General features: G+C 31.0%; 1 protein-coding gene and 1 long non-coding RNA gene across 17 annotated transcripts in view; one reads left to right on the top strand and one right to left on the bottom strand.

The window, feature by feature from the left end:
• Positions 1-13,543, bottom strand: part of LOC139527695 (band 4.1-like protein 2) — a 74,960-nt gene that overhangs the window by 4,180 nt on the left and 57,237 nt on the right. For 10 of the 16 annotated variants that reach the window (XM_071323318.1, XM_071323367.1, XM_071323358.1 and 7 more), the window contains 8 exons: positions 10,614-12,884; positions 10,322-10,363; positions 9,563-9,625; positions 8,596-8,877; positions 7,191-7,295; positions 6,323-6,478; positions 5,157-5,360; positions 1,554-1,649 (listed from right to left, as the gene is read on the bottom strand). In XM_071323318.1, coding sequence (XP_071179419.1) covers positions 1,554-1,649; positions 5,157-5,360; positions 6,323-6,478; positions 7,191-7,295; positions 8,596-8,877; positions 9,563-9,625; positions 10,322-10,363; positions 10,614-12,884 — 3,219 coding nt within the window. The remainder of the gene's footprint in view (positions 1-1,553; positions 1,650-5,156; positions 5,361-6,322; positions 6,479-7,190; positions 7,296-8,595; positions 8,878-9,562; positions 9,626-10,321; positions 10,364-10,613; positions 12,885-13,543) is intronic. The other 6 variants (XM_071323348.1, XM_071323420.1, XM_071323326.1 and 3 more) reach the window with 5 other exon arrangements.
• LOC139527776 (uncharacterized) overlaps positions 13,345-13,543 on the top strand; it is a 39,960-nt gene continuing 39,761 nt past the window's right edge. The window contains exon 1 of the long non-coding RNA XR_011665443.1: positions 13,345-13,401. This is a non-coding gene — a long non-coding RNA (uncharacterized lncRNA). The remainder of the gene's footprint in view (positions 13,402-13,543) is intronic.

Genomic DNA, 13,543 nt, shown 5'->3' with positions numbered 1-13,543 from the left:
GGAAAATATGTCAGTGAATTGCTTCTTGGAAGCAAGCAATAAACAAGAGGCTGTCACAACAACAGCAAACCGGATTTACTAACATTTATTTGTGTCCTGGCAATATCACAAGAACCATTACTGATCAATGGTGAAAGTGAAAATCGTCAATATCAAATTTGACCTCTATTTTGTCATCAGTATCAACATATTAAAATTTGAAAAGCTTAGATTGAATGGTTCATGAGTAAATGCAATAAGGCCGAGAAAAAAAAGATCGATGTTTCCGGTAACCCGACCGACCCTGTTTTTTAGCCCCGACCCTAACTCTTTTATTGGATCTTCAAAAAAAAAAAAAAAAATTGTATCAACTGACCCCGTTTTTGACACAGGCTTCTGATAGATGACATAATATTTTTTCTCTCTTGCTTCTACTTGCATAGAAAGCCAGTAAAACATTTTATTAATGTCAAAAGGTATTCCAAATAGGTTAAAATCCAAGAAATTTGCACAGCAGGTGCTTCAAAAACATTGCAAATGGCACACTTCCGGTTTTTGAAACTAATTACGGATCCGGACTTGGAAAAACCATGATAATTTTCCGGATTTCATTTACGATGTCAAAAAAAAAAAAAAAGAATTCCGACCTACCGACCCTATTTTTCAAAATGATGTTACCGGAAACACATATCTTTTTTTTTTAGGCCTAAAGTGAATGGAAACACCATTTTACGATCTTTCAAGAACCACAACTTCTGACCGGTAAAAGTCAAAATCGTCATTATTGAACTTGACCTCTATTTTGTCATCAGTAACAACATATAAAAATTTCCAAAGCTTTGGTTGAATGGTTCATGAGAAAATGCACGGACACGACTGGAAACACCATTTTTCAATCTTTCAAGAACCATAACTCCTGAACGGTAAAAGTCAAAATCGTCATTATTGAACTTGACCTCCATTTTGTCATCAGTAACAACATATTGAAATTTGGGAAGTTTTGGTAGAACAGTTCATGTGTAAATACACGGACACGACTGGAAACTCCATTTTTCAATCTTTCAAGAACCATAAATCTTGAACGGGAAAAGTCAAAATCGTCATTATTGAAATTGACCTCCATTTTGTCATCAGTGACAACATATTAAAATTTGGGGAGCTTTGGAAGAACAGTTCATGCGTAAATGCACGGACACGACTGGAAAAACCATTTTTCAATCTTTCAAGAACCATAACTCCTAAACGGTAAAAGTCAAAATCGCCATTATTTAACTTGACCTTCATTTAGTTGTCAGTAGCAACATATTAAAATTTTAAAAGCTTTGGTTGAACGGTTCATGAGTTAATGCACGGACAACATTTGATTGCCCTACAAATCAATAACCGACATTTTTGTCACAAAAATCCGTTAAAAACAATATACTTCTTCTAAATGTGGACAAATAAAAGAATTTTCTTCAGAAAAAAGTACATGACCATAAGTTAAATAATGCAAACTATCCATTTTGTTATAAAAAACATGTGCATCATTTTTTTTAATTTGAGGTTTCATATGACTTTAAGGTAAATCTTACATCATCATGATCTAAATCATCATCATCTCCTTCATCTGTTATCACAACCTTTTTCTCCACCCGTGTTTCTACTTTGCCATCTTTTTCTGTTTTATACTGCAACAAAATTATATACCATATTACAAATATTGTCACAATATAATAAGAAAATTCTCATTAAAATATACAGCAGGAAATTGTTTGTATTTCAATGTTAATTTCCACATAAAATTGAAATGGTAAAATATCAAACACTGCAAATATAGGTGGCATATAAATATAACAGTTCCTATCAATTGATATACATGATATATATGACAATTAAATCGTAACATTGTTATCAACATAAATATTTTTAATGCTTTTTAAAATGTAACTGCTTTAATGAGGTCTGTCTAGTAATTTGTTTTAAAGATCATACTAAAGTGTATCTGTTGAATTTAGTACTCCAAGACTAAAACATTTTTTTAGATGGTAATGGTGTTAGGTAGAAAGGCAAGAAAGTTTTAAATAAAGTTTAATTTTCAAAATGTAAGTATTTCACATAAAAACAAAACCTCATTAGATCATTATATGGCAGGGTTATATCTATTTAGCATGCTAATATGGTTATACAAAGCAATTAGCTACTAATATCTGAAAAAAAAGGAAAGTTTCAAGACCTAAATCATTTGGTAAATGCATTTATAGTAAAATAACTTGAATTCTCACTAATCCTCTGCAAAATAACTTTAATTCTAACTTATCCTCCGTAAAATTATTTTTCTTTTTCAATTGATAATACATAAGGTTATTGATCTTCAAAATTTGAAACATTTTTGTTTTATATGTTTTAATTGAATTTAAGTGCAAGTAAAATGACTAAAGCATGTAACAATAATACAGTATATTCAGAAATATCTTAGAACAACTGTCCTTTAAAATTCATGCAATATTCTGCAATACTCTATGACTGTCACATGGCAATACTTATTTACTACCCATGACAAATCAATCATGGCAGAAAAGATTATTTTTTAGAGCAAGTAATAGCATTTATCGCTATTTTGTGCATTTTTCCTTTGATCTTTTTTTGTGATAATTTTCATATCATGCTTCTCGCTTGAGATGGAAAAATTATCTGACAACGTCGTCATAGGTAAAATAGCGATAAACAGATTATCATTGGTCATCTCAACTGGATTGCTTTTCTCACTTTCGCTGTACCAGCTCAAGCGAGAAAATCAATCTCGTTGAGATGATCAACGATAATCTATAATTATTCAACATTTTCCTTGTATCTTTAAATAACACACTATATTAAACATAAGAAAATCGAAGTGCTTGTAAGCACTGAATGGTAAAGATTGCTTTAATTTATCAGTTGGAAGTAAAATAAAATATTGCATTGGTTGTAGTTGATTTAACAGCAATTCTAGACAAAGGAAGATAACTCCAATTTTTTAATTGAGATGACTTTAACAATGACATCATTTATAATTTTAGATCAGATATTATATTCCTGCACCTTGCAAGAGTAATGTAATTTTCTTGACAAGTGTAACAGCATTTTGTGCCTCAAATATCTGAGCATACATTACATTGATAATTTCTGGAAATGTTCAAGGATAGGATGTATAGAATGTTATGATGAATGCACTATATTTTGTGTATCAAAAACTAGTGATAAGTCTTGGAAGATTTAGATATCAAGTCAGTCCCATAAGGTTTTGATTGCATTTCATGCAATCTTTACCTTTAAAAAAAATATGCAATATCTAACGTTTCCATTATTTAATAATTATTTTTTAACTTTTAAAATAAGAAAAGAAAGAAGCTGCAAGTCTCATTATCTAGCATAAATGCATTTCACAGATTCTAAGAAACTTTTAAAGGAGCCAAAGAAAATAGGTATAGAGAAGGTTCTACTGTTAGCTGACCTAAATGCATAATTGAATTTTAAATATAATATAAAATGTCCAAGATGTTAAGAATAGTGTCTTAATGATAGTCATTACAAATGGACTCCAAGATATAGTTTTCAAAAGTTGAGCACCTTAGAAAAGTTTCGTTGAAGCCTGATTTAAATTGCAGAAGCTCAGGCCTTTATTTTTTAAATTACAATTCAAGCTAATAAATATAGTTCTAAAAAGGAACTGCTGCAATATCAATCAACTATATGTTGATTAGTTCCAATTGTTTAAGGTGTTTTACTGGAAGATAACATCATGAAAGTTTACACATGAACAGTGCTGCAAGACTATTAATTGTGGTTTTAAGTAAAATAATCAATGTCAATTAAACAGTAGTCATAAATTACATAATATTTCAAGAAGCCTCCTTTATATAGAGCCTAAGCCATGTGTTTAATGTCTATGAAAAAATGTAAAAATTTAAAATTCTTCCCAAATTTTACTCTTGATTAATAGCCTATAATCAAATCGTACTTTATATTTCATTTTATATTATGGTTACTTTAACCTTTAACAATGATCTATCGACTTTAACCTTTAACAATGATCTAGCGACTTTAACCTTTAACAATGATCTAGTGACTTTAACCTTTAACAATGATCTAGTGACTTTAACCTTTAACAATGATCCAGTGACTTTAACCTTTAACAATGATCCAGTGACTTTAACCTTTAACAATGATCCAGTGACTTTAACCTTTAACAATGATCTAGTGACTAACCTTTAACAATGATCTAGTGACTTTAACCTTTAACAATGATCTAGTGACTTTAACCTTTAACAATGATCTAGTGACTTTAACCTTTAACAATGATCTATGACTTTAACCTTTAACAATGACCTAGCGACTTTAACCTTCAACAATGATCTAGCGACTTTAACCTTTAACAATGATCTAGCGACTTTAACCTTTAACAATGATCTAGCGACTTTAACCTTTAACAATGATCTAGGGACTTTAACCTTTAACAATGATCTAGGGACTTTAACCTTTAACAATGATCTAGGGACTTTAACCTTTAACAATGATCTAGGGACTTTAACCTTTACCTTTAACAATGATCTAGCAACTTTAACCTTTAACAATGATCTAGCAACTTTAACCTTTAACAATGATCTAGTGACTTTAACCTTTAACAATGATCTAGTGACTTTAACCTTTAACAATGATCCAGTGACTTTAACCTTTAACAATGATCTAGTGACTTTAACCTTTAACAATGATCTAGTGACTTTAACTTTTAACAATGATCTAGTGACTTTAACCTTTAACAATGATCTAGCGACTTTAACCTTTAACAATGATCTAGCGACTTTAACCTTTAACAATGATCTAGTGACTTTAACCTTTAACAATGATCTAGTGACTTTATAATTTTGAGAGATAGAAGATACCAAAGGTATTTTATTAAAGAAGTCAAGGTCATTGCTTCAAAAGAGGCAACGTCCAAGTTTGGTCAAGATCTAACAGATGGCACTGGAAATAAATGAAAGCTTAAATGCCGATGCTTTTTTAATTCTATATATAAACATTCCAGTTTGCATAATCCAACATGCTAATTTTGTAATTGCATTCTCCATTATACTATAGGTAAAGAAAATATAAACATTCAAAGAGCAATTAAGAAATGTTAGTAAATAAGAAACCACAGTCTGCCTATAAGAACTTACTGTGGTAGTTTCAATGGTTTGTGATCGTGTACTATGGGACTGTGAACTTATCAGGATTCCATCTTCCGTTTCATAAGGATAACCGTCTTTTTCATATGTAACTGTTTGTGTTTTTGTCTTTACAAAAGGAACATTTTTCGTTGAAATAGGGATGTCATCCGTATTATTTTCATAAGTAAAACTTTCTGTAGGAATAGTTGGTGGCTGAAAAACAGAAAGATGGAATCTGCTTGAAGCTTTCAGAAGCAGCGCAAGAACCTTCACCTGAAGATAAACAGATGTACGCGGCAGAGAGACAGAAATTGTTTAATCTAAACACTGGCAACAAATGCTCATGAAGAAATGCAACTTGTAAAAGCCAAAAACAATGCATAACACTAGCCGTTAAAACCTGAAATATAAAACCATTCCAACAGCAAAAGTCAGGGCAAAATAAAACATTCCTCAAAGGGAAAGAACTCTCTTTGATTAAAATCACACCTTTCATTAATTTTGTAAAACTAATTTAATTCCTTTTTATAAAGTGTCATTAATTTTGAAGGTCTTCCTATAAAGATTGGACAACATCCTATAATATTTTGTTTATTGACTGTGGTACCTAAACAGAGACAACCAATCAGGCATATGACAATACAAACATTGTGTACATTAGAAGACATGGACAGGACATGATGTCACATTAGAACATGGACAGGACAAACATTCTATATGTTATTGACATATTTAGACAACATATACATCAGAGGTTAGTGTTAATAAACATTAAAAGATCTACCTAGAAAGTAGGTATAAAAAAACAGATATTTTTTTCTAATTTCTAAATGGAAATAATAGAAGCAAATATTTTTTTTTAAATATCCCAAATAATTCATTGTTTTTAGCTCCTAAATTAAATTTATGAGGCAAGTACCGCTGGAGTCGGCTCTATGATTTTACTAATGGCTGAAAGATGGTCTTTTGATTTCATATAAATCTGCATCAGGAAGGAAAAAATGATTTATCAGAAAGTGAATCTAGCTGATTCAACTAAAATAGTGGTTTAATTAGTAGACTGAAATACAATAACCTACCATCACCTTTCCAATAAAGAAACACCAATTAAAATAAACTTTACACCTAAATATGTAGAAGAAAAAGAATTGTTAATAAAAAATTAAAAAATTTACCATGTCTTGCATTGATCTGTCTTCTTCCGAAAATCCATTCCTCATGCCTTTTGGAGGAACTGGGGGTGGTACCTTTTTGCCAAGGGTATCTCCTGACGCAGAATCGAAAAATGGCATTGTTGAATTGCTATGGCCCTTCAGCGAATCTTTAGTCTCCTGAAGTAGAAACAAAAAAATCATTTGTACAATTTCAGAGAGCTTACTCTGTGATCAAAAATCCAATACTATATCAATTGTTTTAATTGTCAAATTACACTGTGTAGCCTCACTAGAAGCTTTGCAAAGAACAATGAAGTGTTCATCTCTGTCAATATAAAATATCAAAGTTTAAAAGATTAAAATAAGTCATTTTCCAAAAATGATATTATCAATAGTAGTTAAAGTTGTCAGCAATAATTGAAAGAACTAGAAATGTTTCCCAAAACTTGTTAGCAAATATCAATTGATAGGTTTTTACTTAAGGTAGAAAATCTTAGTAAATTTTGTTTAAAATGTTTACGATGTTGTTTTTGTTTGCTGTATGCTGAGATCTAAACAATTTCTTCTACATAGTATAATCATAAAACCATACATGTCAAGTGACATGATATTCGCATGTAATACACGCTTTTTCAACGGTTTACACGCGAGGATTTTGTCACATGGCGTGTAGACCCTTTTCACCACTTTACACGCAAATTTCCCATTGTCAGAGGTTGACATGTATGCATAAAACCACGTACAGTAGGTCAAATCAGTGGAATTTATATATCAATTGCAAAAGCTGGACAAAACACTTGAGTCTTGGGTCATCAAGTTTAAAAACTGACAAATATCTTCAAGAGGAGTTGTTTGCAAATGTTTTAACTGCATGAAGTAAAATATTAACCTGTACTGGAGGTGTTACTGGGATAAATTGCATTCTTCTATCTATAGAACCTTCTCCCTCAGGTAAAACTCGGTTGATCATATCTCCATCCATACCAAGTCCGACCTAGAAAACACAGTAGTTCATTATTATTGGACGACAAGTAATGCTTTTTACTTCACAAAATTACTAATTTATCTGATCTTTTGTAATAAATCAGTCCAAAGAAATACTAACTCTTGCATGATATAACCAGTCCAAGACAGACCTTTTTCTTCATTTCCATTTAAAATATTCAAAAAGAAAGTGACTCATTTATCAATTTTCAATTAACAATTCATGGAAAACTGTAAACCCAGAAGCATATATCTTACTGCATTAAAGAATGCATTGACTAAAGAGAAAGCTGCACTAAAAAGCAAACTACTTATTTCTTACATGTAACTATTCAACTGCAAAAACACAAATTTGAACATTATGCATGCTTAGCAACATTTATGTTGGAGTAAAAATGATATAAATGATATACAAATATGTTTTACAAAATCTGTGTAATAAATCTGTGCAACTATTCTGTAAAATATGTTTTAGCTTTTTCAACTGTAAAATGTAAATGCAATTTTTAAAGTACACATTTACAAAAAAGATATGCACAGTTTTTTCATGAGATTAATTATCATCTTATCATATACACTGTATATATTTGAGTACAATAACTGTTAACAATACACATACAAGCAAGAGATTGGTCAGGGTAATATAAGATGGTTTATAGTACATAAGCTTATGTTTTAGATTTATTTGGCAAAGTAAATAGTTGGATAGTAGGAGAGTTCTAGTAATGATAAGTTTCTGCAATATACTGAACATCAAATATTCTGGATTTTAAATTAAACAGCACCATTTGTTCAAAATTTTTAATTTGAAAATTTGCATATTCTGTTAAAAATAAAAAGTTGTAACATTTTTGGTACATGTACAAATATTGGTATAATATTTTGATATTCATTATATTACAACTAGTCATATCTTATGACCAGTCAAGTCTTGTACTTGAACTAGTCTGAAAACATATATACTGAGTACTGAAAGAGCTCTCAGATTTCTCAGCACCTATTTTGACTAGAACATTTTCACTTTTTTTCATGTATGTCCCTAAAGATGTGTTACAATATACATGCAAACAAATAAATAACAGAGTTCTTACATTTATAAAGTATATGTGACTTCACTATTCAAACATTTTTTTTTAAATCGGTCACAAAATTAAGACACATTTTTTCTAAATTTAACAATACATAACTCCACTCTGAAGGATCATGCATTTCCTTTTTTATAACAAATCAATTCAATCATTCTGGTAACAACAAGCAATCTGAGGAAAACAGGCAACATTCAAATCACTCCCATGCACCATATTCCAAACCTCTGGAGTTGTAATAGCTGCTTCAGTCATAACATTTTCTTTCTTCTCTACCACATCAATTATTTCCCGTACTTCCTCAACCTCTGTCGCACATGATTCTGGAACTTCCTTTGGTGCAGATTCAGTCATTTTTTCTTCGTTCATACTGACTGGTTCCAAATTCTGCATATTTTGATCCTGCATTTCCGTGAGGTCAGCTATAGGTGCTTTGGCGTTGTCATCGTGAGTAGAGTGTGTTGAATGGGATGAGGTAGTACTATGTCGTTTAGTCTTGTCTTCATGCTGCAGGATGAATTTTAAGCTACTGACTAAAAGTTATCACTAATATTTATACTTAATACTGTCTAATGACTAAAAACAGTAAATCAGTAATAACAGAATAAAATCTCTATTGATCTATTGTGTATCAGCCGAATGCATGAACAGTACTTCATGCTTTGAGCAACCAACTACAAATATCTTTTTAAAGCATGTAATTTTTATACAATTCAAAATCAAGGATGGGACCTACCCATTCAATATAAAATTTTCCAATAAACCATTCAAGAAATGCAATGTAAATCAAAATCTACCACAGAAAAGCATTACTACAGCGGAAAATGAAAACAAAATTGCTCTCATAAAACTATTTCATGATAAAAAACCCTAAAATTCATTGTCAAATAATACTGCACCCTTTATAAAAAAATAAATATTGATCAATGATTTATGATTATATCTCCCTAAAAATGCACTGTGACATGCAACATAACAAAATGAAATAAATTCCCTGGGAAAAGCCTTCTAATATGAAATCCAAAAGGCAGAAAAAAACACTGCCACAAAATAAACAAAAGCTATGAATCCTGGTATTTGAAATGTCATGCTAGGAAGTTAATTATCAATTTCAAAACCCCAAAACAAAAACAATTGCAAATTGACAGAAACAAAGTTACTGGCTGCATGCTTTGTAAGAATGAGCTCAAACCTTTGTTCCTTTCTTCTGCAACTCTTCCATCCCTGGTAAAGCCCAACCGAACCCTTTCCCTTTCTGAAATAATATATTATATTTACATCCTAATGTATGAATATGTTTACTAAATATCCTTCACGTATTTTTACTTTCCAATTAATAACAGCTACTTTAAATCAGACTTTCCTTGGAGACAAATCAAATTATAAGTATCTTAACTACTATCTAAAATTATCACAAATTAAACTGATTTCAACTGACAATTGAACAATGATGAAAAAATAAAATAATAAACAATGTCTATTTTATAAATAGATAATTCTATATAAATAGAAATGGGTACAAATTTTATATGGTGAACCATGTCGTTCATATATTACATATTACACAGTATGGTATAAGCAACATAGAGTGTAGGAAAAATGACTCAAGACTAGGGTACTAATTCATTATACTATATGTTAAGACATATAATTTTAGTAAGTGGAATGAAATAAAGCAAACAGGCAAAAAGTATGGACATGAGAAGGTGGAGGGGTAATTGACAGAAAAGTGTATGGAAATGATTATAAACAGAATTAGTGCAGTCACGAAAAAGAATCAAATCAACAATGAACTTTACAAGAAAGTATTAGTGAAACAATCAGTATATTGTGAGCTCATGAGCAATATTTAGTACAATGTAAAACCGTAATAAAGGTTTGTTATACAACTATTTATTAGTAATGATTGACAAGTTTTAGTATGACGTTTGTCATGCTTGTGATAGAGCACCTGTTTGGGACTGACTTTCACCTCTTCTACTGGTTTCACTTCCTATATAATTATACACAAATACGTAATAAACTGTATTTCTCAGATAAATAAATAAATGCAGAAAACAGAAACAAAAAATTACTTTACAATTAATTTACATCATAGAATAATTTGAATAAAAAAATGTTAAATCAATTATTTCCTTTTCCAAAGTAGTACTATTTCAAAACAAAATTCAATTATTGTCAATGAACATTTTTTCACAATATTTTACGATTTTTACTATTTTCTAGAATTGAAATATAAGAACCTCCTCCTGAACTATTTCTTCTATTACTTCTTCAGGTGGTTTCTCCTCAACTTTCTCATCTTCATCAGAACTGAGTTCACCAGACGCTCCAAAACAACCCGTAGATTTATGTTTTTTCTTATTTTTGGGTGTTTTCTTTTCCTTTTCCTTTTTACTTTGTTTTTCTTTTTTCTCTTTTTTTGGCTTTTTCTGTTTTTTATTTGTTTCTTCAACTGGTTCTTCTGGTTTTGGTGTTTCCTCTTCAGCTGGTTCATCTTTCAGATTTATTTCCTCCATTTTTTCGTCTTCCTTCTGTTTTGCCATGACCATAGCTATAGCTGTTGGTACACGTTCCTCTACAACTTCCTCCACAATCACTCCCGTCTTTTCTTTTTCTGATTCTTTCTTTTCAACATTTGTATCTGGTACTTCTTCTATGCCTTGTTCTACAACTACCACAGTCTTTTTGTTTTTCTTAGCTTTTTTCTCTTCCTTTTCCTTTTTTTTCTTTTCTTTTTCTGCTTCCTTTTCCTTCTTCTTCCTCTCTTTTTCTTCCATCTTTTCCCTTTTCACCCTCTCCTTTTCTTCCTGTATTTCTCTTTTCTTTCTTTCTTTTTCTTCAGCAAGTTCCTTCTTTTTCCTTTCTTTTTCTTCTTTTTTCAATCGCATGCTCTCCTTTTTATCCAACTTTGGAGCTACATTGTCATTCCCAGCCTCCTCGTTAACTACCTGTTTAACAACTTCAGGTGTTTCATCATGTTCCTTCACCTTTTCACTGACACTATCACCAGAGCTTTCATCAATATATTTCATCTTTTTGACATTTTCCTCTAATGTATTTTCAGATTTCACAACTTTGACCTCAATGACACTCTCCTCTTTCTTATCATCTGATTCAACAGGTGCTTTTACCTCCTTTGGTTCTTCTATTTCAGGTTTTTCTTTTCTTTCCTCTGATACAATATTTCCACTATCGTTTTTAATATCTGTAACTACAACAGTTTCTATGACTTGTCTAACTTCCCCTAATTCATCTTGTAATCCCATTCTATTCTTCTTGTCTGCAGCTTCTATTTCTTTTTTGTATTTCTCAAATTCTTCAGGCTTCAGTTCTCTCCGGGTATGCGTTAAAACCTCTTTTTGAATGGTTTCAGTCTTTCTTTCAGAACGATGTGATATAACTTGACTACCATCAGGCGATACACACTTTTGTTCAGAAACTACAACATCAAAATCCCTTTTTTCATCCACTTTTCTCTCACAATCATCCTTTTTATCATCAACCAATGTCTCTTTATTATTTAGTGTTTCACCCTGAACATCATTTGATACATATAAATCTTTCTGAACTTCAGTTTGGATGTCCTGCTTTACTTCAGATACAGTTTCTGTTTCAGTAACTTTGACACTATCAACTATATCTTTCTCATCTGTAGTCACAATTTCTGTTTCGTTCTCCGTTTGTTTTTCTCTTACTGATATAACAGGACTATCTATTACTTTAATTTCTGTTTTTACTTCAAGTTGAGTTTGTTTTACTGGAATAGTTTCTGTTTCATTACAATTAAAAACTTCAACTCTACTTTCACTTTGTTCCTCTTCTACAATAGTTTCTACTTTCACTTTAGGTGGAGTTTCCTCCATGGGAGATTCTACATGATAAGAGCCACACACCTCCTCGTCATCACTACTATCGCTACTTAAACTACCAGTCTCTGATCCAACGTGATTACTGATCATTGGGAGACCAACTGATTCGGTTTTATGTACTTCTGTAGTAAATACTTCATCTTCAATAGTCTCAATTAAAGGACCATTAGAGGTTTCTTTTTTAACTTCCTCTTCGTTGTTAACTGTCTTATCCTCTATTACAATCTCCTCTTCTACAATAATCCTCTCAACAGTTCTATTTTCCTCAGACTTAGACAAATCTGCTAAGTTTTCTTCCACTTCCTTGTTCTCCATTATTTTCTCAACGTCTTTTGTTTCTATTTCAGCAGTTATTTCCTCAGTAACTACTTTTACTTCCTCAATCTCATTATTAGTGTTCCTTCCTACACAACAACCATCCACTTCATCTATAACCTTTTCAGAAGCATCTTTGTTATTGACAGTTTCTACAATTTTTTCTTCAACTTTTACTTCTGGTATCTCTGTTTTCATTTCTTCTTTAGCCACCACAGTTATCACTACCTCTCTAACTTTTTCAGAAGTTTCATTAACAGCAGGTTGGACAATATTGCTGATTTGTGTTTCTTCCACTATATTGGTTTCCTTGACAATTGTCTCTTTCTAAAGAAAAAGATAGATATAATTAGCCATACAGCTAATATCATTTGTTCTATTATAGTTGAAACTCATGCCTTAGAGTATTATTTCCATGCCATGCTGAATTACAAGTATGCAAATGATCATGAGTCTTTGATAGATTTTCCATTTGATAAATCTAATAATAAATTGCTATTAATTTAGACCATGCTTTGGTGTCACTTTGAAGTCCATGCTGAATGGTAAGATAATTTCTTGCTGCTTGGCAGCCAGTAGATTTATCGTCTTGCTTTAAGTGTCCATGCATAATTTTACCTTTGTAACTCCACAGTGGTAGGTTCATTACTGTTTCAAGCTTGTCATGCTTACTCTCAAATCTATAATTAGTTGTGAAATTCTTCACATAAAATCTATGATAAAAATATACATAGTCATTGTCATATTACTTCCTTTTAAAAGTACTTTGTGATATTTCAGGAAACACGTTATCTTGTCACCATTGTTGTACTTTGTCAAAGGAAATAAGATCATGCCAAAAACTGTAAGTATTAAAACATGCTTATTTCTATAGTTAAATTCTATAATTTTTTTTTTATCAAAATGCTCATATATACAATTATTTCTATTTTGAAATGTATTTTTCTACAAGAAGCTAACCTATAAGACTTATACACTCAGTTCCC

This window comes from Mytilus edulis, chromosome 1 (assembly GCF_963676685.1).
Source record: "Mytilus edulis chromosome 1, xbMytEdul2.2, whole genome shotgun sequence".
Classification (NCBI taxonomy): domain Eukaryota; kingdom Metazoa; phylum Mollusca; class Bivalvia; order Mytilida; family Mytilidae; genus Mytilus; species Mytilus edulis.
The sequence above is the reverse complement of the archived record's forward strand: the minus strand, read 5'-3'. Positions and strand labels throughout refer to the sequence as shown.